Source organism: Sparus aurata, chromosome 3, assembly GCF_900880675.1.
Source record: "Sparus aurata chromosome 3, fSpaAur1.1, whole genome shotgun sequence".
In the NCBI taxonomy this organism is placed as follows: domain Eukaryota; kingdom Metazoa; phylum Chordata; class Actinopteri; order Spariformes; family Sparidae; genus Sparus; species Sparus aurata.
Genome location: NC_044189.1, coordinates 8676934 through 8704199, shown reverse-complemented (window position 1 = coordinate 8704199; position 27266 = coordinate 8676934). Strand labels below are relative to the sequence as shown.

Below are 27266 nucleotides of genomic sequence, written 5' to 3'. Positions count from 1 at the left end.
TATTTTCTGTCACGTGCACTCTTAAGTGCATTTATGCAAATACTGAGCAGATGACATTTTCCTCTCCTTTGTTTTTTCCTAAATCAACCAGACACTCATGCAAAGATTTTTCTAGATGCCATTCACAAATACTAATTACTAATACAAGCTACACATTACACATTAGCTTTACAAGCAAAACGTTGGTAACATTATAGTATTTAAGATGAAATAGCATCCTGAATGTATCCTTGATGACTCACCAACAGAAGAGCAGCCAAGGTCTGACTGTCATTTTTAGCATGTTTGAGTGCATGAAGGCATCTCTCCAACACCTCCGTCTGGGCATCAGTCAGACCACCTCCTGCATCCATCTCTGAGCCTCCTCCTCCGTGCTCCTCTATTGCAAGAGGCTGACTGCTCACCTCCATACCGTCAGCCATTGTGACCTTGGTAACTGTGGCCAAGAGAGGAATACGAAGTTAGCAAACAAAACTTAAGATGAATTGACAATGTGACTGATCGTGTCATCAGCCCCACACCGTTGAGGGCAGTAGCCTAATTTAATGATTTCCAGGTTGTTCGTCGAGTGTTTTTAAGTCATGATTAGTTCGAATTTACAATTTAGAATTTGAAATTAGTAAACGTTTATAAAATAACTTACTTTGTTGACAGCCTCTCACACGCCGCAACACCTCGTGAGCCTTCCCGGAAGTGAACTGTCAAAATAACGCTGCATCAACCAATGAACACCGTCCAACATGTGCAAGGGACCAATCACAAGAGGGCTACTTGGAAGGCGGAGACGCCATTTTGGTCAGTGCTGAAACGTCGTAGAAACGAAGGCGCGCTAATTTTTGTTTAAGGTCATGGAAGACTTCTTCGTCTTTCTCTTCGATTCACACACGAATTATGGCACATAAATGACGGACATTCAGCAGGTTAGTTGTTTTTGTGGAGCTGAACCAGTTCGCCATTGACAGCAGGTCGGCAGGCGCATGACGGAAGTAGTCGGATTAATGTGAAGAGTCTTCAGTTTAATTCAAGATGCAGCGTATACATACACACAATTCGAGTAGCCGTCTGTGTGATATAACTCGACGCCTTATTTGATTTATAGCACATTTATTCCTAGTATTGTCGTTAAATTAAATTATTGCGCTTCTTTTAGCCGCAAAAACGCTCCAACGGTTTTCGCCGACTTGCTTTATTGTGAAATACCTCCCACCGGAAGCAGTATATATATCACTCTGACAGGCTTGACGGCGGTCACACAGTCACATCAGCTGTACAGGAGAGGAGAGGAACACTGACCTAATTAAGTGTACGAGGGGACAACAACAGCGACGACACAACACATCACAAGGACCGACCGAAGTGAGAGCCTGTGCCGTCTCCTGCGTCTGTAAGTCCTTGCTCCACTTTTCTGTCTTTAAAGGTGTCGTGACAATTCCCAGTAAAACGCACAGGATGAATCCGTGTTCGCGCACACGGTGTGTAGTGAAAGCGAGTGCCAGCAGCTGTTAGCCTCAAGGTGCTTTGGACCGGGGTGATCCCGGATTACACAGGTGAAATACCTTACGGTGCTCAAACTCAACCTTCTTGTTTCAGCACTGGGATGATGGTATGCGTTGTACAAAAGCGAAACGAAGAGCAGGTAAAGGAAGCGAAGTGTCATTATTGATCCAGCTGGCTCTCTGCTGTGTATTCCTGTGATAGTGCAGTGGTCTACGCAGGCTGTAGCTATCGGCCTTTATTAAATTATTTGACAGTTTAAGACTGCCCGTCTTGAATAAACCCTGACTCTTGTATTCAGGCTGGTTAAATACATAATGCACGAGCCCACCATTTTGTATGAAATATCTCAGAGACAGTATCCCAGTGCTTTTTACTCGGGCACTTCATTTTGATTGACAGGCAGTCATTCATGCACTTGTTTGCACTTTAATCAGTCAGTTAAGCCATCAGTCAATCAATCAATAAATTCAACCACCAATCAATCATTCTTATAGAGTAGAAGAATATAGCCTGACTTACTGTTTTTGGAGCCGATGCTGATACTAAGGATATAAATATTCAGCTATGGATATGTCTGCAGTTATACACACATTTTACACACACACATTTTGCAATGATATCTCAAATGTGCTGGTCAAACACTTGTGACGGAGATATTTGATGGAGGCAGGATGTTTTACAGGTTAACAGTAAACTTTATTGTCGAAATGACACCAGTGAACTGAGACCCTGAACTTCACCTTAAGTGTGATAATTATAAATCACCCTTAGCAAGATGTTCTGCACTTTGTTCTTCTTTAAAATCAAAAAGTTTCATATACGCTGATATTGACAACATATACGCTGATACCAATATATCTGTGAAAAGCCAGTATCGACAGACAATATCGTCCGACTGATGTATATTGGTCGGGTTCTAGAGTAGAGCCTAACCAACAGTTATTTTAATTATGGTTAAATGCACCCTTAATCATTTAATTGCTGAGGTTAAAAAATAATTACAAATCCAGAAACACCAGAGCCTGAAGTAAACTGTTGTGTTTAGTTGGATCAAATAAAAAAAAAACGTTTAACCAGCGTATGTTTTATATCAGTGCATGACTTTCATATTTTAGATTAGCCCACTAATCAAGTATTCTAGACGGTTGGAGTCTTTATGGGGGAAAATAAACTTGCGGCATAACAAAAACAGAGACATTAAAACGGACTCATCCCTCAGTAAGCAGCATTAAAACAATCCATTACAAAGAGGGACATCCAGCAGCAGTAAAAACAATAAATGAGTGCAATAAATGAAAGCAGATGTAAATGGGCGAAACCAAGAAGCAGTACAGTCAGTGTTGCATGAAATAATATCAAGAAAAAATCAACAATACATACTTTTAACACCATCCCTGCATGACAATATTGAATCAGAGAAAGCAGCTAGAATGTTTTATAGAAGGATTATTTGACAAAAGAAGCAACAGTACGAGAGTATGTTTATATACCATCAAAGGTTTTATTCAGTTGTAAGATTAACCTTCAATGACCTGATGGTGCATTCATATCTTGTTTAACCTCCCATCTTATACACAGGAATTTATGTCCCATTTTGCAATCCATTTGAATATTATCCTCGGATTAGACTAGATGTTGCTCTAAGGATGTTTCTGTAATCGTCACAGCGAAATGCGAGGGTTGTCATTAATTTGTTTATTTCCCTCTTCAAGGACTCTGCCTGGGAGAGAAATGAAACCAACTTAAATTCCCTTCCATGTAGCAGGCAGAATAACCTGTGCGTGGGATTTGGTGTCATTACTGAGAAAGCTACACCAACCTGTCTGTCTAGGAGCCAATGCTGAAAGCTGACAATTGTGCTATTGACTGCTGAGAGAGAGGAAGAGGAGGAAGAAACAGCCGAGAGAGGAAGAGGAGGAAGAAACAGCCGAGAGAGAGAGAGGACTTGGCCTTTCCGGATCTAAGAGGGGTTTCAGTCACAGAGATCATTGTTTTGCACAAGCTTCTCAAGGGACGGGCGGCTATTCAAACATCTATAAAGGCCGAGCTGTCATCAGCCCAGGTGACCGGGTGCACCTGAGCGTAACTACTTCTCCACACACTCAGTCACCACCAGCCTGCTGGCATTTACTGCGCAGTAAAAAAAACCAAATCTGCTGCGCTGTGACTTAAGCGAGGAGGAACAAACGTGACTGAATCCCTAGACTTTTTTTTGCTGGATTATTTTTACCTGGAGCTTTTTTTCTTTTCTTTTTGTTGTGGCTTACCTGGGAGAGACAAACAGGTGCAGGAGGACAAATGACTGTTTTTGGATGCTGGACTTCGTGAGTTGTTGATAACAGCACTGAAGGAGGCTGCTGTGGCTCGAGCGTCTGCGTGCAGGAATGCCGATTTCCATATGGAGGCAGACCATACAGGTTAGTGTAAGCAGTGTGTGAGAGCTCCTGATGTTTGCCTAATGAAACTTCACTGTGCTTTTATTTATAATGTCTTCTTTGTCAAATATATTATATTAAGACAGCAGTTATAACTGGGGTTGAAGCACTATACCATTCCCAAGGTAGATGTTTATCCTATCCTGTACATTCACTTATCTGTGGTTTTGAATTCTGCAGTGTTGGTGTAATAATTTATCAAGTTTCATGTGTGTCAGTACACTGATTAATGAAAGTATAGGAAAGCAGTTGTTCAAACAAAAAAACATCCAATTAAAGGTAATTTCAACTGAATAAAATTATAAATTATTGTGTAATAATGTAAAACTGCGATTTTTTTGAGGTGATGATCGTATTTGGGAAATACTGAAGCAGCTCTCATTATGACAAATTCTTAGACCACTTTGGAAATCTCTTAACATTCTCACTTAAACATGAAAACAATCAGAGAATTTGAAGTTTCAGAAAGTTAATGAAGGAATCTGAAGTCAAATTGCTCTTTCGAGCAGAGGTGGGCAAAGAAATACCAGAATCGGAAAAAGTCCATTGCATAATAAACAAATGCAAAATCAAGGTATATAAAGTATAGATTTTTGTCTATGTTTTCAGTTTAGACAAACTTCTTCCTGCAAAAGTTGTAGCCCTGCAAAAAAGTCTCACCATCTGCATGACTTAAATACTAACCTGCTGAGATAAAGTAACATTATATCCAGCCATATGGATATGTAGCATCTAGCCAACATGCATTTACAGACTGTCTGCTCAGCAGATGTATGTGAAAGCTGCTTGACTTTTTTTTTTTTTTTTTTACATTTACCACATTGCCCAATGTTCTCATGGTGAGACGTGGAGAAGAGGTCTGCTGACGTTGTGAACACTGTGTCCCAGGACCTGTACTGTTCACTCCCCCCTGCCTTTTTCTTTTTTTTTTTTTAATATCCCCCTCAGCTGTAGAAACTTGCAGGAGAATTGGAGAAGGGGGGGGGAAAGTGCAGTATGGCTGTTTTTAACTATACACATTCCTCAAATCATAAGTCAGCTTCACCAAAGTGTTACTTAACTCAGTAGAACATAATTGATCTGTTTACCTCAAGAAAACCGATTCAAAGAAGCAGAAGATCATAATGTTAACTCATGAGTTCAGTACAGCAATCTGCATCTTACTGCTCCTTTTTTTTTTTTTGCTCTGATGGATTTTATTATCGTAACTAATTACTTTGAAATGAGAACTTTCTCATCACACTTCCTGGAGAAGAGGACATGAAGCATTAGGGAGTTCACTCAAGGACCTGGATGGCATGTGACTGTGTCTTGAACATAATTTAATGATAAAGTAATTTTTGCATTCCACGTGCAGCTGAGTCTGATCCATCTTTTACACAGAGTGACTTATCACTAATGTCACAGGGGACTAGGACTAGTGAGGGATGTAATTGTGTGATAAAATTGCTGTTTATGATGGTTGCACAGGAGAAATAATAACTTTCTTCCTTAGAGCAACCTTCCAAAGTGTAGCTACTCATTACTCATTTTCATGTTCAGTATAATCATACAGACTCAGTAATGGACTGTTACGCCTCAAGACTATACACCAGTACCACATAGATTGAATAGATTAGACTGTGTATATTGCAGTGTGATGGGCTGTGCCTCTCGCTAATACAAAGTGACAAAACTCAAATCACATAAGGTTGTAAATGTAGTTGTCCCTTTCCTTTCCTCACTTCTCCTCTCGCTTCGACTAATAGTTAAAAGGAGGGAGCTCACAGGATTGTGTACGCAACATTCTGTTGATATCCTGTTGACGGCAACATGACTCACAAAGAGACTTGATGTGTGAACAGGGGATTTTCTTTCTTGGTCAACATTCTCATTTAGTTTTCTTTCTCACACTGTTTTTGATGGTACAGTGTTTTCCATTAACATGTTTTAATGTCCAGCTCAAATATGTCACCTACATCTTGTTGTAAAGAGACCAACATTTCCTGTATTAACTATTCCTCGATCTCTCTGCGGAGAAGCTTCCGTTGAATATTATTTGCATGAAATTTTGTTATCAAGTTGAAGTTTTCAAGGCCAATCAATTCAAATTCATGGAGTGCTTCTCTAAAGAGCTGGACAACTGCTGTCTGTCAGTAATCAAGACAAAGAAGGAGGAAAAAGCTGAATAATTCATATCGGGGAGGCAATATGGTGGAAATTATTATAATAATACTAAAAAGAATACTTTGGTGATAATTTCACTCATGTAAAAAGCAAGGACATCATAGACGGATAAGCTCTGCGCCAAATGGAAATTCAGTCATTAGCAATGCAGATGGAAAGTTTGAAAGTTTTGTAGTCCACAGAACATTTCTGGAGCTTCACAGCAAAACTGTGTCACAGCATTTCCCTGAACAACTGAGGTGAATGGGGACTTGTTTTTAAAACTTAAAAAAGAGATCCCAAATTGATTTGAACGCAGGCCGTTTACAACCCATTTTAGTTAAAATCTACACTGTAGCTGCCAAGCTAAAAGTGTTAGCATGACCACATGTCACAGCTTTCAAATCAATTTGGGATCTCGGGGCTTCAGGAGACAAGATGAATGGTTCTATTTTATGTTCCTTTTTTTCCCAGTTGTTCAGGATAATGCTAAAACGCTGTTTTGCGTTGAAGCTCCAGAAATGTTTTGTGGACTATGAAACTTCACTGACTTCCCATCAGGATGAGGTTGAGGAGATAATGACTGAGGGGTTTTTTGTGTGTTTTGGTGAACTTATCCTTTTTTAATAATGTTCATCATCCAGTTCCATTAAGTAAAACACATGTTTGTTCATCCTGATATGAATGATATTAGATAAGTTGAAATCATTTTTCTTGTCTTCTTGCATTTTAGGGTTGTGTTTGAGGAGCTAAGCTGCAGGCCCCAGAGGCGGCCATGTTGGATCTCTTCCTCAGAGTGCTGGTGTTGACCCGTCTTCACCCGTCACCTCTTGGCAGCACCCTGCTGCCAACCTAACTCCTCGCTCCCTCTCTCTTCCCTGCATCTCTTTCTTCCGCTTCCTGGCCGGGAGAAAGGTAAGCGTGACGTGTTGATGAAGGTTCTTACGTAAGCATGGCGTGTTGATGAAGGTTCTTACGTAAGCATGACGTGTTGATGAAGGTTCTTACGTAAGCATGACGTTTTGATGAAGGTTCTTACGTAAGCATGGCGTGTTTTACAGGTTGTTTAATAGGCGTGCTCAGCTACTATTGGTAGTCCTATTGGCTGAAAAAAATGAATGTTAGCTTACTTAATGAAGTGAATGTCTGTAGTATTAATACAACTCAGAGGACTTTTTTCCTTAAAAATGATTTTCTTATGAGTAAATGTAATTGTGCTTCTGTCAGAATCCCAAGTTTGGTTCTTTTATACCTTGCTGTGTTAAAGGAAGACACACAATTATGGAGATGCACTTAATTACTTTCTTGTGAAATGTAAAAACAACACATCGTAGTTTTACAAGTTTTAGTGTTTGATCTTTCAACTGACAAAGTTATGTTTACCCTTGTTTTGTGCTATGCTAAGCTAACTTTCTGCCAGCTAATTAGTATATTTTTCAACTATTTATTTTACATATTTTCTCATTGACTTTGCTATATAATCCAAAGGAAATATTAAAGCGTACTAACATAGTTCTATTTCCTTTTTCTAGGTCCTTGGTCCTTGTGGAAAATGTCCTATGCACACCACACGCTGTTTAGCTGGAGCTTACCTCAGCTCCTTCTCCTTCCGCTGACCTACCTCTGGCTCTTTGCTCCTCTCACAGGTAAAATAAACCGATTAACATCTGTGTCCCCTAAACAATGAGCTCTCGTCTGCACTTTAGGGTTGCACACCTTTGATTGCTCAAGGTGGGTGTAAGGATGTTTGGATAAGTTTTAGGTAATTAGTTGGTGTTTACTGTCCTACTAAACTCAGGCAGAGAAATGGAAGACTGTTGGCACCCCTACTGTGTGTATGTGGGCTGTCCTTCTGATGCCACCCCTCTCAGTGGGTTACAATGTGAAACAGGACAATAGGGTCTCTGTGTGTAGACATTGTGCATCTGTGTGTGTATTGAGGGGCGGGGGACAGAGTGGACAAGGGGTGGGATGACTAAACCGAGGCCAAAAGGGTCCTTTCTCAAACAAACTGTACGGCTTTTGTGTGTTTTGTTTTTGGCAAGACCTGTGTTTTTCCAGACTTGAGTTACACTGACTGATAAAGTCAACCTCAGCTCCCTCGTTGCCATGGTAGCAGTTGTAGCACGATCGGAGACGTTCGGATGAGCTGTCTCTCTATGATTTTTCATTTCTCTGTTGAGGCCACCATTATTGTTGATGGCCTTGCCCTGAGCAGGACAAGCTCTCAACAGACTGATCTCGGACTCAGCTGAATTTTTTAAAGTTGTATGGAAATATTGTTACTTCTGTTTTTACAGAGGAAAAAGTGTGAATATTAAAGTGTATAATTCTTGAAAATGCCATGAATTTACACCTACCCCACTTGATACTATTTAAAGGAATAGTCCTGAGTTTTCATTCTGTTATTACCTCCATGTTGTAGTAAGCATTGTTGGTGGCGTGGTCCACCATTTCTGCATGGGATTCACATTGCCTGCCTCCAAATTAGGAATACACATGATATAGTGCCGCATGTAATCCAGTGTTGCTCTTTGTAATATCATGTTGTCAATATCAGCATCACTGTTTGTTGTTCACTCTCCCACAGCTGTATCAGAGCTTTATTATGTGAATACAAAACAACATTTCCTTCTGCTGTTGGTTCACAGCAAAAGCGTTGAAGTGGCAAAACACCGAGTGTGAAGCAGTCAAATACATTTATTTATCACTTAGGTAAGGACTGAAAGCAACAACCTGTCAAAAACATTTTTTTTAATCTCAAAGGTTAATAAGTAGCAGTACACTTCCAAAAATTTCAAGACACAAACTATTTGTATACAATTACTTGACACAAGCGCTGCGTATGTGACATACAGCCGAGCACGCAAGACTAAGGCTCAAGCTAGAAGACAAATGCTTCAGACAAAATTCAAACCCAGAACAATCAATCAGTATCATACACAAAGGCAAAACGGGTGACAGTGGCTGGTGGAATGATGCTCAAAGGAAAATCATTGACTGACGTCTTTACTTAAAGAACACATTTGTTTCGTCCTCTGATGTAGTTTTATCAAAGAGCTACTCAAGAAGAAGTTCTGGACACGGAGGTCAACCAGGACTGAAGCCTTAAGGATTATAACTTTTTTACAAACTTATTAGAAGAGATCAGTGATAGAAATGCCCTGTTCTGTGTGGGGGTATAAAAGTAACTTCAGATTTTCCTGATGCACTTAAAGGAAAAAAGCATTTGGCTGCATGTATTCATACCATCTTTTCTCCATGTAGTGGAGTACACTGTTCAAAGGAGGCAGCTTATAAATGGCACAAGGGACCAATCCTGATATTTGCAGTTTATGATTTTTCACTTTAGATTTCGATCTGCTTTCTAAAAAACTAGTTTCTTTTTATTGCAATCAGAGAATGACTCTTTGTCCTTTACTGTTATTCACGGCTAGTTCGGCTTTGTGTTGACATTTATTAAACTGGAGGTGAAGTATAACCTCCCATTTCTCCTTGTGTTACTTTAACAGTCTGTGGCATTTAATAGTCTGTGCTGTTTCATTGTGCCTGGCTACACAATGCATGTCTCATGTTGGACAATGACTGGACTGAAATGAGTCAATTTGATACTTGAAAGGCTCATGCTCCTGCTAACTACCAGCGCACTGCAGTGCTGATATGAGTCTGATATGGTCTGGCTAAGAGGATGGAGTTTTGCTCGTACTGCGCACTGTGCTCGGGGTTTTAATCAGTGTCTTGTTTTGTCAGGGAAAAGCCTCACTTCCTCTCTCTGCTGCTGACTTGGCTGACTGCTCAAACTGCGGCTGCATGTCGGCCTTTCTGAGAAATGTTCAGTCAAAGCCTAATCTGTGAAAAGTCTCGCTAGTTGGGACCGGAATTCGCCGTGGGTTTTACTTTGCCCCTTTGCCTTTGACAATGCCAAGAGTACCCAACAATGCCCTGATTGATATAAACAAGTGAAATCTTGAAAAGCCTGGGAATCACTGCCTGCTGGCCGAGCTGTGATGCCGCTTGAGGCAGATCCTTTTGATCAAATTAGATGCTTCTCTAAAGTGTTTCTTGAATTTCTCTGCCGGGAAATCATTTTATAATCTTTAAGTACCATCCATCCTTTTAATATTGAGCATGTTGCAAGGGTATGGATCACTTTTTACAGTGAATTTTGTAAACATCAGTCAGTGAAATACATTGTGTTGTCTCCCGCCTGCTGTCCCTGCTCAGGTGTGTCAGCCACTCTCTGCCGGGTGACCGGTGGGGTTCTGGGGATCCACTGGAGCAGCACCATCTCCCTCGGCTGGCACCCTCTGGCAGATGGGAGAGGCGGGGCGACGTGTTGGGAGGCCTGCTGCTTGAATCCGAACTGCAACGCAGTTTGGAGCCTCGGCGGGCGATGTGTGCTTCTCAGCTGCACACGGGAGAGGGGTTGCCTCATCTCCTCCCTGCCCGTGCCCCACCAGGAGTCCCTAGGCCTCCTTCAGCTGCTCTCAAAGGTAAAGAAAGACTACATCTAGACCAGTTTTTAAAATGTTTTTTCAGATGGCACTCTCATTGATGAGGGTGATGCAACCAGGAAAAATTAATTAACTAATAGCTTTAAGTGGAGTTGGATCTTGATGTGATTATATTCTGTAAAGTTCCACACAGAATGTGATTTGAAAATGAACAGAATGAGTTAAAGCAGTGTTTTTCAACCCTGTTCCTCGGGGAACACTGTCCTGCATGTTTTAGATGTTTCCTGCTCCAACACACCTGATTGAAATTATCGGCCAATCATCAAGCTCTGCAGAAGCCTGACGAGGAGGCATTCATTTGAATCAGGTGTGTTTGAGCAGGAAACATCTAAAACATGCAGGATAGTGTTCCCCGAGGAACAGGGTTGAAAAACACTTAGTTAAAGGACAAGTTCATCCAAAAATACAAATTGAGTCATTATCTCCTCAAGTCTTTATCTGCCTCAGTTGTTTATGAAAATGCTGCAACACTGTTTCCCTGTGCAGCCCAAGAAATGTTCGTGTACTAAAAAAACCTCACATGACTTTCCATCAGAATGAAGCCAAGTAGATATTGACTGATTTTTTTAATTTTTGGGTGAATTTATCCTTTGTTGTGTCACCTAGAATATTGCCAGTGAGATTTACCCAGTGAAGTACAAACGCTTTTAATTGGGAGCAAAGAAGAGCACTGGCATCGGATCTGGATTTTTTATTGGCAGATACCCTGAGTTAAGGTGTATTTATAGTAGTTTATTAATTATTTTTTTCTAAAAATCTTGTTCTCTCCTGCTTTGTTTTAAGGGTCCCGTCTTAACAAGACGCAGAAGAGCTCGTCCAGCACAGAATGTAGGAAGCCACGCAACGCACTCAAGAAAACCTCCCAGCACGGTAACTTCACAAAGTTTTTACAAAGTTTGTATTGATTGCTGCATCGTTGACATGTTTTTGTTTAGTTAGCCTCATGTACCAACACTACCTTAAGTCAGCCAATATTCTTCCCCTTTCTTTGTCGCTCTGTCTTAAATTCTTCTCACCCTCATTCTTGCCATCACACTTGACATGTAGAAGTGCAGTAGTAGACGGTAGTTGGCGTAAAGAGCTGTTTCTGTTTTTGAGAGAGAATTAATCACCAGCTAAATTGATATTCAGTACTTTCAGTTTCCCCTCTCTTTTTACTTTTTAAATGTGCAGATTAGCTGCTTTTCTTTGTCATGTATAATTGTAAATGAAGAGATTTTTGGACTTTTGCACAATAGAAGCAATCTGAAGATGTGACTTTGTGCTTTGGCGCCAAACAATTAATGGATTAATTTTAAAAACATTTTGGCAGATTAATGGATACTGAAACTAAACTTTAATTGATGCTCTGGTGGGATATATAAATAGAAATTAATAACATGGAACACGAAGATGGAAATGTGAATAAAATAGCTCCTCGTTTCCCAATATTTCATTTTTACAGGAAAGTCCCAAACTGGAGACCGCTCACCTAACCCCGACATTTCCCAGCACCACCACACTCCTTCACACAGCCCAGAAGAACCTGAGCCAATCAGCCAATGGGAGCGCAGACACCGCTCCAGCTCCATCACAGCAAAACTCCACGCAGGACATCGTTGACACTGCTGCGTCTTCCAATAGCAGCGATGTCAGCACACCCACAGCGCCTGCTATCATCACAGCTCCAACTCAGGCTGGTAAGGAAGCCATTATCTGCCCAGACAGCGATCACCTATTTTCAGCTCGTTCAGTAATGTATCTTGTCTTCATTTATTAATTATGAACTGATATATAATGTAGCAGCACTGTGGTTTTGCAGGCTTGAAGGAAGATTTCACACGACTCTCACGTCCATATTTTAAAATACATCTTTATCCTTTAAGTTTGCATTTTTCTGTCTCGCACACTGGAATTTTGTAAAAGATCCTCTACTGTTCCTTCTTTGTTTATGCCTCGGCTGATGTTTGACAAAACGAAGATGTACTTTGCCCACAAATTTTATGGCAGACTGCTCAGATGTTATTTTTCTAGATGAAAGCGACATGCGCTGTGGGTGTGAAGCCAAATGAGAGTAAGCAGTAGGAATGTGCTGAGACATGCTGGGCTTGTACAAACAGGAATAACTTGTATGGTCAGTGTCTCCTCCCTGAAGGACGATATCTTAATTTAACTGGGATAGAAAAAAAAATTCGCACCAATGCATATGCAAAACAAGTCCTGGCATTCAAGTTAAAATCTTTTTAGCTGTCAATATATGTCCTTAAGGAAGCAATTACAAGCTGAGTTGATATAAGTGAAAATCAGAGGAGTTGTGTGAAGGTCAGCTGCATTTCATGTGGAGCTTAGATTTGCATACACAACAAGAACTCGTGATTCTGAAAGACAACATCTCACAATGCCGTCGCCTCCCTACGCAAATTACAGTTTGTCTTAAAGAGAAACTGATTTGACACCGTGATCAGTTAATAGTCATGTGGAGTTCTGCTCCGCCTGTGAGAACAGTTGCCTTATCTCTCTTGTGGTTTTGAAAGGAGTCTGATGATGGTAGAAGTTGTTTTTTTTTCTGTTGCATGTCAGCTTGAACTTGGAGACTGAAACATAGTCAGTGGAAAGCCTGTGTTACCAACTGGGCTGTGGAATGAGTGAAATACTGCAGGTGCTTTTGGACGGATAAGGTCTAGTGAGATGTATCTGATACTGCTGATTGGTGTTATTACTAAAACATCATAATTAATGTTGCTCAAGGACCCATATTTGAGAAAGTGACGACATCTGGAAGCAAGCTGTTGTTGCTAAATGGGTGACGTATAGTGCTCTCATTCAGGAGACTAGTGTTTGTGTCCGGTCTACAACATCATATTATATGGTTCACTTTCTATTTTTACACTAAGTTCACTCCTGTTTTTCCCTTTTTCAATCCCTCTTTTGTTTGGTTTAGGAAAGGAAAAGACTTGGTAGAAAGACATGGTTGGTAGAAAAGAGCTGAGAAATATGTGTTTATTGTTGTGAAATGTTTTTTTAACCCAGTTGCAAAGCTGTGGCATTACTAAAGTTGTATTTATCAGTTGCAATTATGGTCCAGGAGCAACAGTAATAATGATTTGAGGAACAACACCGACATGTTGATATCAGACAGTGGGTGTGCGAATAGAGAAAACATTGAGCTGCATTATTGAATTTGTAGGAGCACTATTTGATATTTATTTAATAATAAAATGCCTTTATTTTACATGGCAATAATTGTTGAAATGTCTTCATTTATCCACCCTACATGTTGTGTTAAGTTCAAGGGAGACATTTTTATTCATGATTTAATTTGGCACTGTGAAAGAATTGTGTAAATTGATTGTTTTATTTTCTTCCTTTTGAATCTGAGCAGTTCCTGTGTTTTTACTCTCTTTGTTTCTTCTGTGTTGTTTTCCATGACAGTGAGGGAGCTTGTGGTGTCAGCAGGAGAGAGCGTTGAGGTCACGCTGCCGCGCAACGAGGTCGAACTCAACGCCTTCGTGGTCCCAGCATCAGCAGGTAAAAACCATGATATTATTATCCAGACTGTTGTAGTTTATCACCAGGAAACAAACTGGAAACTTGTCACACAGACGTTTCCTTACCTGTGCGTAATTGTCATTAACATGTAGCAGCAATTTGTTACACATGGACGACGATCTTCTAATTCTTTTCTAATACATTTAGATGAAACTGAGTTATATAAGCTCTCTATGTGGCTCAGTTGCAGACTGACTGTCATCAAGCATGTTTAGATGATTTTGGTTTTCCATGATGGAGTTACGATGTACGACCTGCTTGACAAGATGTATTCACCATCTGCATACTGTATGTCACATCAAACACTTGCCAGAAAATTTCATATCCACACAGGAAATAGATTATACAGCACATCAAGAGAGGAATGCACGTCATACTTTTGTTAATCCCTTGATCCCTCCTCGACAAGCTCTACCGATGCCGAAATCTCTGAGCTGGAAATTATCCCTATCTGTTCGATTTTAATTAAGTGCAGGCGCAGTTCTATTTAATGTATGTATGTATTTAATTTTGCTACGTCTTCACAGGGACGAGCTATGCATTTGACTGGCGTCTGATAACTCATCCCAAAGATTACAGCGGAGAGATGGAGGGGAAGCACAGCACGACGCTTAAACTTAGCAAGGTAAAGACGACATGTTTCATATTCGTGTTCGGCTAAAAATAAAGCGTGCAGCTGGAGGAGCTCTGCGGATTTAGAAACAGAAGGTTTCAGTTGTGTGTAAAAAGCCCGAAAAAGATCACTTCCTCTTTCTGCTTTGCCTGATTTGCTTGCTCTCCCCTCTCTCAGCTGACTGTGGGCCTGTATGAGTTTGAGGTGACGGTGGACGGGGACGGGGCTCATGGAGAGGGTTATGTCAATGTCACCGTCAAACCAGGTGAGGTGCAAATGAGCAACATCTCATTTATCCTTTAGTGGTCTTTAAAGTTGTTTGCAGGGTTGAGTGTGCATGTCGCCCCGTCTGAAAACAAACTAAGGTTTCAGCAGACATACGGTAACAGAAACAACTGTTAATTTGATGAAGGGGTCTGTCCATTTCAACTGACCCAACTTTTAATCACATTAAAACGTTATTGTTAAAAAAAAAGGGGGGAAAAAAACTATAAAAAAGCTATAGAATTTCCTTTTATAGACCTTTTGGCCTTGATAATGACCGAGTCTAATTTCTACATGCTAATAATTAAACAAAGCAGTTATAAGATTTACCTGTACTGCTGCAGTCTGTCATCAGAAGGCCATGACTGATGTTTGGAGGTACTGTCTTTCCTAACTGTGTGTCAATTGTATGAAATTCTCCGTGTTGACTGAATAAACAACAATCTTTTTTGCTGGAAGACGAGGCTGCCTTTCTCCCACACACAGTTGTATATTAAAGACTTATGCCAAAGCAGCCACTTATGTTTCATAACGCCTCAGTCACAAACACCTGATGTAGAGCTCAATAAGCGAGTTAATTTCTTGTTTTCCACCTGACAGAGCCGCGGGTAAACAAGCCTCCTGTTGCCGTAGTTTCTCCAAAGTTCCAGGAGATCTCCTTGCCAACCAGCTCTACGGTCATAGACGGCAGCCGTGAGTGTCTCACATGACAAACACATTAAACACCAGTGAAAGGCTATGAACCTAAATATGTTGCCATTCCCCTTCCCCCTGTGCCTTTCAGAGAGCACCGACGATGACAAGGTGGTGGCGTGGCACTGGGAGGAGGTCAAAGGTCCCCTGAGGGAGGAGAAGGTCTCTGCTGACACACCTGTCCTCACCCTCACCAGCCTGGTGCCTGGGAACTACACATTCAGGTACAGGTGGACCTTTCACAACGTTGTTTGAACTTTGAGTCTTGAAGTTTCAGATGTATTTTTAGATGGACATCATAGGTATGTTACAAACCGCTGTTGTTGGCTACTTGAATACTTGGCCTCGTATCTCTATATACAGTATGTCTGTCGTAATTAGAACATTCCAAGGAAAGGAATCTTTGGCCGGATGTACGCCAGAGATAATGACGGATAATCAGGGCCAAAATTAGTGTTTGCTTTATCTTTTCCCTGATCAATTTTGGCTTCCATTCATTCAATTCTCCATCAGGCGGCCATTCTCCGGATCCAGATTATCTTTCCTTTGTGTTATTAGTGAGTTCAGCTTTCAGAGAGCGTTTTCAATGACTAACTCTTCCGTTGAGTCACACAGGCTGTCCAACTTAGAAGTTAAATTGCCTCTCGAATTCATCTTCAGCATCTTTGCATTCTTTCAGTTGCATATTTGGCCTTCTGTTTATATTTTTGAAAACTTCCACACTTTAATCACCTACATGGCTTATTGCACTTGTCGAGCGCAGCTCATTAAGTTATACTTTCCAAGTAGCTGTGGAATAGCAAAACCCAAAGGCGTCTGAGTGCACACATCGTCTCATGTGATTTTTCTCAGATTATCTAATGAATGTCTTTCCTCAGTTTGACAGTGACAGACTCAGACGGAGCCACAAACTCGACACAGGCCACCCTCTCCGTCAACAAAGCCAAGGACTACCGGCCTGTGGCCAATGCTGGTCCAAACCAGGTCTGAACTATCCTCTATTGTCATGCCTCTCTCCTTTAATGCCCTAAACCACAATTATTGTCGATCTTATGAATGTGAAGTCAGGTAAACATGTCAGTATTGGCTGGTAACTAGTAGCTAATCTTTCCTATTTTTTTCAATCCAGGTCATCCAGTTACCACGTAACTCCATCTCCCTGTACGGCAACGAAAGCACGGACGACCATGACAACCTGTCTTACGAGTGGTCCCTCAGCCCCGAGAGCAAAGACAAGGTGGTGGAGATGCAGGTAAGAAATCTGGAGTGTTAATCATTTCATTAATGCTCATGTTTTAGTTTTTTCCCCGGATAAGAGCGTCATGGCTGACAGCGGCATCTTTTTGTGCTTTGTAGGGTGTCCGGACACCGATCTTGCAGCTGTCTGCCATGCAGGAGGGAGACTACACCTTCCAGCTGACTGTGACGGACTCATCTGGACAGCAGGACACCGCCCAGGTCACTGTCATCGTGCAACCAGGTAAACAAAAAAGAATGCCACCTGAGAAAGTTTAATGAGTATCATCAGTGAGGGTATTAGTTACAGTAGCATCGTCACTCTTTACTTACGTTTTTATGATAGTGTATTTATTCAGTGTGCACTTCTTGTTTGCTCTAACTCGTTCCCACAGACTATACACAAACATACACATGAAATCTTAAGAGTCAGACAGCAGTAGTTCATTTATACTTTTCTCTATAATGTGTGAAGCTGATGTACTTAAACTACTGATACAAGACTGTGTTTGCTTAACGTTTGCTTAACAGCGTTCTGACTCAGTGAATGGGAGGTGTATGTGTATGCTCAGCCTGATAAGAGCCCAGTGTAGACTGCAGAATGCAAACACACCAGCAAGACGATGTCAGTGTTTAAACAGGATCTGTTATGTGGACTCACATCCACCTGCAAGGTCAGGCTATGTCAACCGGTTGAGAGATGATATCGGAAAGAAATGTCGGCGTGTTGTTGGTCAGAGACTTTCAGAGGATAAAAACACTCTGACCTTTATTTTCTGCATCAGGTAGTATTCTGTTGAAATGATTATAAAGTTGCTGATCCGAACGCAGTTGTTGTTTTTGTATAATGAGCCCCTTTCTTGGCTGAACTCTAGGTAATATGCAGAAAATAAGATCAGGATATTGTCCTCATTTGCTTTTTCACCCATGCAGCACACAACAGGAGTTTGTCCGCGTTTACACAAGGCTACAGACTGCTCCATAATGATGTCTGTTGTATGTAGGGTTAGATGTATTTGGACATATCTGCAATATCACTTAAGGAGTGGAGAGTAATATACAGGCAACCAGATAAGAGTATGAAGCAGTTACACTGCAATATGTACTCAAGTTTAGTAACAAAGTATTTGGACTTTGTTACCTCCCACCTCTGAAAGCGATCAAGCAACCAAACCTGTTAGCCACAGGATTAAATTTAACCTCAATGTATGAATGGTAACACAACACCATCGTCATATTACAGTTTATAATCCATCTGCCAAACTGTTGATTGGGATGAAAGGTGGAGAAATTATGCATTTTGACCAAGTGAACATTTTATCAAACATCAAATTTACCGTTTGAAATTCTTTTTTATGCTTTGATTCCATTTTGATGATTAAGGGGTGATGTGCTTTGTTGGCTTGCACTAAATATTGAAGAACTCTCCGTCCTCCAGAAAACAATAAGCCACCAGTAGCAGATGCAGGGCCAGAGAAAGAGCTGACGCTGCCGGTTGATCGAACCACGCTGGACGGCAGTAAGAGCAGCGATGACCAGAAGATAGCAACCTACAGCTGGAAACAACTCAAGTGAGTCACTAAAGGAGTGATAAACCACAGAATACAGTTAAACACCAATAAACGAAAACTGTTCCTTCTACACTAAAACTCTTCTTCACATTCTCTCTTTGTGTCCCTGTCCGTCTGTTCCTCCACCAGGGGTCCTGACGGTGTGAAGATTGAGAATGCAGACAGCGCTGTTGCCACGGTGACAGGTCTTGAGGTCGGCGTGTACGAGTTTACCCTGACGGTAACGGATGAAAGGAAGCTGCAGAGTAGCGACACAGTCACGGTCATCGTCAGAGAAGGTTAGGAGATTTTTTGTGTGCGTGTGTTTGATAATCCGTCTCTTTTAGCCAGCAGGGACGTGGAATCAGACAGGTGAGGATTATAGATGATGTTTTTAAATATGAATTTGTAATTAAGGAAGCATGCAGAATTTTGAAGCTTTACAAGAACATGTCTGTGTGAGTTTTTAAAAGGTGCTATATACAACATTTAGCAACATCTAGCCATAGCAACGTTTCCAGGAAGCTCTCATAATATTGGTAAAAGTTGATTAACATTATGTACTCATCGATTTACTTGCACGTCGATTAGGACAAAAATCCACTCCAAGTCAAGTTGGAGCACTTCAATGGCTTGTAACATGAAACTCATGTGCAATAACATGCCCACACGACCAGCCCGGCTACCAAAACAAAGAACAGTGAAGCTTGAATAACAACAAACATACAAAGTAAGACTTTATTCTCTGGTCAGGATGCTGTTACTCCACTATATCTTTATATTCCAAATAGTGGTGTGCTGCTATATTTCTGTTTAAAATCTCATATATAGGAATGTTTAAAGTAGAAGTTCCTCTTATCATATTGTTAGAAACAAACTGTCTGTATTCTCAGGGCATGCTAATGAAAATAGTCTGATGCAGAGTGGAAGTGTTTGTTTATTTCTTTACCCCAATGTTTTCTTAGTTCAGGGCTAGTTTATCATTAGTTAATAATGATAAAAATGATGATGCTCCCTTTGGATAATTACATGGACTGGACATAATAATATTTTACTATGAGATCACAAAGATCTGAACGCGTTTTGTGCTGCTGTCTTGTTGATTTGAGACCTTGGCAGTGGAGCATTAATGCAGTTAAAACCTCAGACTGTCCTGTTGGATTGGGGGGTCACTCCCACAAAAACGTATATTAATCCAAAAAAGGACAACAAGTGTGCATTCATGTAAGAGAAACTGGGATCTTAATTTCAAAAATATAAATAGCTTAAAGAGATGGTTCAGTTTTTGTGAAGTGGGTTTGTGTGAGGTTGACCTACTTATCCAGAGCCAGTATACTGCCTAAAGTAAATGGCAGTTGGCACACCCCAGCAAGCAATCTATTGCTGTCGATGGGGGAAGTAGCAAAACATATAAAGCCACCTAAAAAACAAAATACGTCAACCTAAAAAAGCCAATATCCCTTTAAGTGTATGATATATTTAGAATGGTTTCACTGCTTCCCCTTGCCGTCAGAAAGCCTTTTTCCGATGGGACTCTGAAGCTGTTTTGACAAAAACAGTCATTTTACCTCTCGGAACAAAGGAGGTGCTCATCTCCCACTGCTCCCATCAGTTTGACTTTGGTGTGTTTTAAAGGGCTTTCGTTCAGCTTTACCGAACTGAATGTCCCCTGTGCCTTTTTAAAAGTGTTGAGTAAACACCTGTAAAGTCTTGTTATGCTGTTGGAGGATTATAGTCACATCTACATCTACAGTGTTTTCCCAAGTCTTGATTCAGTGTTTATTTTTTTTTTTTCTTTTCCACCAGAACTGGACCAGCCGCCTGTGGCTCATGTTGTGTCGAGTCCGTCCATCGCTCTGCCCGTCAGGACCGCGACTCTAGATGGATCTCGCTCCACCGATGACAAAGGTGGAGTCATCTACCTGTGGACCAGAGATGATAGCAGCCCTGCCGCTGGGGTGAGACGATGAAACTAAACTAACCTTGAAACCAACATCGCCAAAAATTACAAACATTTTAACGCTTCTTTATTTTTGTTTCTTTGATAGGATGTCCTGAACAACTCTGACCACCAGGCAGTGCTGTTTCTGGGAAACCTGGTAGAGGGGAAGTACAGCTTCACCCTGACTGTTACTGACAGTAAGGGACAGACCAGCAGTAACAGGGGCTCAGTGGAGGTCAAACCAGGTAACAGACATGCAGACACAAACCTACAGTCTATACACACAAGGAGACACTTTCAAAGTGGTGATGGACCTCTTTTTGCATCTCTTTGTTGTTTTTTAAGGCTTTTTTCAATATAAAAGAGATATAGTGAAAGTTAAATTACAGGATTTTATCATGTAATACCTCAAAGGATTTATTTGAGTTATTTTGGCCTTCTGTCGGCCCATGCAAACAGATGGTTTCCGTTAGGAATTAATAAAAATGTCAGCATTTCATTGGAAACTGCTGATAAAGGCTTCAAACTGAAACATCGGCATCGGGCCAAAATGAATTTTTCTGAGGATATGACAGGCCAAAAATTTAAGGCAATGATGGTGGAGGTATGCACTCTACTGAGTGCCATTCTAGTTCAGTGTAAAATCAACAGGTGCTCAGTTCTTACGTGTTGTTATGAACTAATGCCAATTATCTCGATAAACATGAAGAAACATTACGGTAATCTACAAAATAAATCTTTACAAAAATACATTTGAATCCTCTAATAAGAGAGATTTTTTGTTTTCTATATTGGCTGAAAAAAAGAATATGTGCATACATCAGCAGTCGGACGGAATAATTGGAAAATATCAGCATGCCGGATTTTGGCCAAAATCAAATATCGTGCGTCCCTGGTTTCCACACAGCAAGAGACTCAACAACCAACAGCAGAAGGTTGAGCGGGTCAGTGTGCAGCATACGGTGAACAGACACAAACGCAGCCAGAAACTAATCCGTCTCTTGGAGCTCTGGCCTCTTTCCCAGATTTCAGTGTCGGATGGATCCAGCCTGCAATCAGCCTGGTTTTCCCATGTCAGTGTCTCCCTCTCCTTGTTACTTTTTCTTTTCCCTTCCTCCCCCTCTCTTGTCCATGTCTCTACTGTGTTAATCATCTATTTTCTCACCTCTCTCTCTCTGTGGTTATCAGACATATGGGCGCGTGACCTGGTGGAGCTGGTGCTGGAGGTTTCTGTATCGCAGGTCTCTCACCGCCAGCGCGACATGCTGCTGCGTCAGGTCGGGGTTTTACTAGGCGTGCTCGACAGCGACATTATTGTGCGAGAGATCAGTGCATTTAATGAGCACAGGTGAGACATTCTGCACAGGAATCATATTTTCTGGATTTAGCTTTATGGCCGGACATGACTGTAACAAAGGGTTTTTCCTTCTTCCTCCCTCTTCAGTACTCGGTTGGTCTTCCTGGTGTCAGGCGGTCCAGGGCGCCCTCCTCTGTCCGGCCACAGCGTTGCACTTGGTCTGCGCAACAAGCTGCGCAAACAGAAGAATGACTTTTTAATCTACAAGGCTAGACGGGTGGATACAGTCAGTGAGTAAAAGATAAATATAGTTTTTTAAGAGACACATACAAATTAGGAAAATGAGTAAAGAGAAAGGAAAATGTGGTTTGAGAGCAGTACAAAGCATCAGCGCTGCTTTGACCTCTTAACCGCTGTCTCTTAAGATGATGATCAGATAATGACGGGACTTAAAGGTCAAGTCTCTAACATTTTTTTTTTTTTATATTTTATTTTTATTGAAGAAATAAAGTCAGCAGGACATGCTTCTTGCACTGTACATTTTTGTTTTTAAAACAAAAGAAAACATTGGAGACAAAGACAAAAAACAAGACAAAAAAACAAACAAAAAAAAAAAAACTAACAGATTACAACACAAAACAAATCCAAAAAAACAAAGAGTCTGTGTAGTGGAGAGCCAGGTGGAGTTACAGTACTAATGACTCTTTTACGTGAAGTCCGCTCTATATGGGTTAATAAAGTCAATCCATCCTTTCCAGCATTTATTAAATGTGTCTGTCTTGAGTCTCAAAAAAAATGTTAATTTTTCCATTACAAAAATATCATGCATCACATTAAACCAGTCAGTTAAAGTGGGTGAACCTTGGCTTAGCCATTTTTTGGTGATGGCTTTTTTACTGGCGACCAACATGACTCTGAACAAGTAAGCCTTGGAGAAGCCGAGAATCTGTTGTGGCATCATGCCTAAGTACAAGACCTGGAAGCAGGAGTCAATCTTAACTTCTAACATTTTTGAGCTGTTGCTGCAAAAAAATCTTCACCTTTGCTTTCAGTGAGCCTTCTGAGGGTTAATGTTCTATAACGTGGTTATTGTTTGTCTGTTTTCTGCAAGACAATGCTCTAGTTTCATCTGTTGCTCATCTTCCTCAGTCTGCCAGCTAAACTGCTCGGGTCACGGCGAGTGTGACTCGTTCACACGGCGCTGCGTCTGCCACCCTTTCTGGATGGAGAACTTTATCAGAGCTCAGCTCGGCGATGCAGAGAGCAACTGTGGTGAGTTAAGATTGACTTAATCGAAGACCTCCCTGTATTAGGACATACATAAAATATTTTCAGTGTGTCTGACATGGTTTTTGCTGTTAAGTATTTGGATTTAAATCTTTAAAACGGCATCTACTCCTTCTTCCTCCAAAATGTATGAATTTGCAATTATTATAATTCACTGGAGGCTTCAAGTATTCACACCACACTTGTGCCCCCTGAATATTGGAACAGGATTGGCCCACAAACTATTTGTGATGTCACAAATCATGCTTTAAGGTCCGCATTTTAAAATCACATTTTCAGGGAGCCCTCAGCAAAAAATGTGAAAACAGACTTCTAGCATCAAACTCTGCACATACTTCATTCTACGCACTGAAATGTTGAACTGCAGGAACAAGAAGAAAAACGCATTTTTGACAGTTAGTGCTTCAGATGAAATGTGGCAGTTTTTTTTCTTCCACATATTACATTACATATTAAAAACTGTTCCTTTTGTGTCTAACTTGATGTTTGTTTTTCAGAGTGGAGCGTACTCTACGTGACCATAGCATCCTTTATGATTGTGGTTGCAATAGCAACATTTGTCTGGGGGATGGTGTGTTGCTGCAACAGGTGAGCACAATTTCTACAATTTTAAATATTCTTGTAGTTATTATTAAATGTCTTCGTTCATGTACAGTGAATGTTTAATTTCCATCAAACTCTTTGGATTCTATTTCATACTTGAACTGCCTCGACACCAACTGATGTCTGGTTTGTTTGTTTTATTTCCTGAAAGACGTAAGAGCAAAGTGCGCAGAAGCAAAAGCAGATATAAAATGCTAGAAGCTGATGAACAAGACAGTCTGGAGCTACAGCCACCGAGAGTGGGTAAGACACGCACAAAAACACTGCAACTACAGCCACACGTTGTTGTTGTTCACCATTCTCGAAATTGACAAGGCACTGTGGTGTGTCAGCAGCTGTGAATCACAGGTGACATCTCAGAAAATGTAAACTTGTATCAGCTGAGTCACTGAGTGATGCTTTTAATGTTGAAACACTCCATATTTGTGATTAACTGCCACTTGATGTTGCACTAGAGTATCAGCATCTCAGACCAAAACTAAAAGGGTCATCCCGTTTCCTTCTCTTCTTCTCCTCCGAGCAGCCCGCCTGAAGCCCGTCACCGCCCCCACCTCCTCCGCCCTCATGCACTCGGACTCTGACCTGGACAGTGACGACGGGCAGGGCGGGGTGCCGTGGACGGAGCAGGAGCGCGGGCATCTCCTGCGGCCACAGAACGGCTCCCTGAGGAACGGCCAGGGCCCGGTGAGGGGCAAAAAGCAACGAGACGAGCTGCTATAGCAAGGGAGGAGGGGGGGAGCTCGACGCTGCCCTCTAACACTCACACCTCCTCCTCCAGCTGTCTCACCCTCCTGCTCCTCACTCTTCCTTTTTCTCTTTTGTTGGTCTTTCAACACAAAAACCTCACACCTCTCATCCATGAGGACAGACTGTGTGATAGCTGGATTTATGAGGAGGAAAAGAGGAAAAACATGCTGGAAACATGTTGTCCCACTGTCATGAAAAAACACCACTGTACTGAAGTTCCCCTGCTCCGACTCTGAGCCAATACTGAGGGGAAAAAACTATAGTATCGCTGAGGACTAGGGGTGAGCACTGTCCTTTTGAATGGTATGATGATATAACGTTAGACCCCTATTATTTAACACAGAGACATAAAGAATGTACTGTTGCCCCTCTTACTGACGGTTAGAGACTGGGAGAGGAAGTAGCGGAGTGACTTTCTCAGCTTCAACGACATGAAAACCAGCCACTTGACACGCTGCTCACACCTTGCCTCTCGTAGACACGCACGTGCACACTCAAAGAAGTCCTATTCACACTGTTCCAGGTCAAACTGATGCTACCAAACACTGCCATGTTAAAAAAAAAAACCAATGGTTAACTCTGGCGAAACACAACCAAAACAGAGCTACCAACAACTCCTCCAAAAAAAACAAAAAAACAAAATAAAGAAAAGAAGTGCATGAAGAGCGACAGATTGTCGCTCTGCTCTGATTTGATACTGGAATGATCGCCTGCATGTTTGTATGTTGGGTGTATGTGTGAATTTTTTCTGGCTGCTGAGCCAAAAAGATGCTTCTTCAGAGCAGTTTGTATGTTTTTACATCTACGTAACGGCGCTCAGAGGCAGAAGATCCTTTAGAAGAAGAAATAAAAACAAAAAACGCCATGCTTTTATTCTGAAGGCTTCTCTGTGGATTAAATTCGCTGGAACACACACTGGAATAAACAATGTTAATGAGTTCTGTCCCAACGGAAACAACAAATGGGATGGACTGGACCCTGCTTCCTCACTCACCTCAATGTTCAATAATGTAACGACTGCTTGAACCATGAAGACCACTTATGTTTTTTGTTGTTGTTGTTGTTTCTTTTTTGCAAACAACTTTCAGGCTGTGATTAGACGTCGATGCACTTTGATTTCATGTCTGTCAGCTTCAGTCTCATGTTGTCTCTTGTTGGTTGAAAAAAGGAGATCTGTGATGGTGAATGTTGGGAGGTTCAGCCATAAACAACACAGGACTTTACTGCGTTCAAAATGAGTAAAATACTTGATTTCCTTGACTGTAAAGGAGAATTTTGTAAGATATGGCCAGAATTTTAGTTTAAAATATTCAACATTATCAACAGAGGTTGAGGAAATTCGGTTTTGATGTTATGTTGCGGAGATGTCTACGTAAGTTGGCACGATATTCAGCTGGAACATACAGTACATGTCTGTGGCAGTCGCTATGTTTCACATGCTCCTCAGCTGCTCCATGGCTAACTGAGCTGTGAGCTAATTAGTCAGTGGTAGCGAGTTACAGATGAGGATTGTTAGCAAAGAGCAGCACTTGTTGGTTACATGCTGCCCCCCTTTGTTTTTTGTTTTTTTACGCTACCTATGAGATTTCTGGCCCTATTCTACAAACTCTACCTTTTTAAAGTTCAGATGAATGAATATATTTTAGGAAATGTGAATTCAGCTCAAGTCCAGAAGCACCTCAGTAAACGTTACATAGCTGTAGGCTTGAATGAAAGTGTGACTGGGTAATTTAAAACAGTTTCTGTGCAATATCAACTTCAACCAGTTACAATTTGTTTGACTAAAAACAGGATGCGTGCTTCCCTTTTGGCAAAAATCCCACAAAAAAACTGAAAGAAATCCACTTGAGTGATGAGATAAAAAAAAAAAAAAAAAAAAAAAAAAGACATTAAAATCGCCCATTATTAAACTTCCAGTAGGGATGATACTGAGTTGTGTGTCTGGAATGATCTGAAACGGTGTTGAGTCCTGAAAAGAAAAGGATTTCTTTAATCTGAAGGATGTTTGCAATGAGTGCAACAAGATGCAGAGGAAAGCTGTAAAAACACAGACAAGAAAAAGAAAAGATACCTGATTGTTCTGCGTGTCAGTCGTAGTGACGGGTGTTTCTGTGCCTCTTCCCTGCAGCGCCTCAGTGTGTGATTGCTTTGCATGAGAAAACGGCCTGTAAGTCACTTTTTCTTTGGTTGTCGAATGTTTAAATGGTACGCCATTGAGACAGTACAGCTTGTGTGAAATAAGAAATGGTCTTAAAACATTTTAGGGGAAAAAAAAAAAGTCTATTTCTCACAGTTGCATAATCTCATGCTGATTTCAGTTCTGCTGCACTAGTTTGGCCGGTATGGAGATGCTTTTTGAAATATCTCTTCCAGACTTGCTGAATTGATCTGGTCATCTTTTGCTAGTGTGAGTCAAATTTAAAATCAAGTGCACCCAAGTGCCAACTCTGAGAAAAACAAATGCCATCTCTTTAACACTTTGAAATAATGTCTTATTGTTCCTGTGTTTTTTTTGCACATCATAGAAAATTGACTTTTGGAGTAATCGCCAGGTTTATCTGTAGACGTTTTGCCCACAAACTCAGTTGAATAAACAATTTCAAGGATGATTTTTATTTTATTTTTGGTTTTCAACAATACAAAACTCTGCATATTTTCTTCTACATGCATCCTCTACCACTCACTTTGGGATTTATAGAAGTAAGTGATGACCTTGACTCTGATGGAGTCCACTGTGAAGGCAGACAGAGAAAATGGGGAGCAACTGTCAAATGAAGGGACTTTAATTTAAGTTGTTTTAGGCGTTTTAATGAAAGATGACCCTCCCCCCTTTATTTCCTTATGTGTGACCAGACCTGATGCAACATGATAATCTGTAAATTGAATAAAACGTTTCAGTTTGTTCTTGATTTTGA

The 27266-nt window shown here is 41.0% G+C and overlaps 2 protein-coding genes across 2 annotated transcripts in view; one reads left to right on the top strand and one right to left on the bottom strand.

Moving 5' to 3' along the window:
- ncdn (neurochondrin) overlaps window positions 1–808 on the bottom strand; it is a 6879-nt gene extending 6071 nt beyond the window's left edge. Inside the window, exons 1-2 of the mRNA XM_030411296.1 lie at window positions 644–808; window positions 243–436 (exon numbers count right to left, since the gene is read on the bottom strand). Of these exons, the coding sequence (XP_030267156.1) occupies window positions 243–422 (180 nt within the window). The 5' untranslated portion in view covers window positions 423–436; window positions 644–808. The remainder of the gene's footprint in view (window positions 1–242; window positions 437–643) is intronic.
- kiaa0319l (KIAA0319-like ortholog) lies at window positions 786–27266 on the top strand. The gene is made up of 26 exons (XM_030411295.1): window positions 786–920; window positions 1237–1384; window positions 3210–3914; window positions 6811–6992; window positions 7610–7723; window positions 10302–10570; window positions 11375–11461; window positions 12036–12270; window positions 14003–14098; window positions 14647–14744; window positions 14910–14997; window positions 15597–15689; window positions 15781–15913; window positions 16568–16673; window positions 16819–16941; window positions 17046–17169; window positions 18364–18496; window positions 18626–18774; window positions 20282–20433; window positions 20524–20662; window positions 21606–21765; window positions 21862–22004; window positions 22864–22986; window positions 23499–23589; window positions 23756–23847; window positions 24128–27266. Exons 5-26 carry the CDS (start codon window positions 7630–7632, stop codon window positions 24322–24324), a joined length of 2925 nt encoding a protein of 974 aa, XP_030267155.1. The 5' UTR covers window positions 786–920; window positions 1237–1384; window positions 3210–3914; window positions 6811–6992; window positions 7610–7629; the 3' UTR covers window positions 24325–27266.

What these genes read in the sequence shown, in the direction of transcription:
- kiaa0319l (XM_030411295.1), top strand. Translation starts at nt 7,630, where the DNA reads ATGTCCTATGCACACCACACGCTGTTTAGCTGGAGCTTACCTCAGCTC. An exon ending in CCTGGGAACTACACATTCAG is followed by an intron (nt 15,914 to 16,567) that starts GTACAGGTGGAC and finishes GTCTTTCCTCAG; the next exon opens with TTTGACAGTGACAGACTCAG. An exon ending in TAGACGGGTGGATACAGTCA is followed by an intron (nt 22,005 to 22,863) that starts GTGAGTAAAAGA and finishes CATCTTCCTCAG; the next exon opens with TCTGCCAGCTAAACTGCTCG.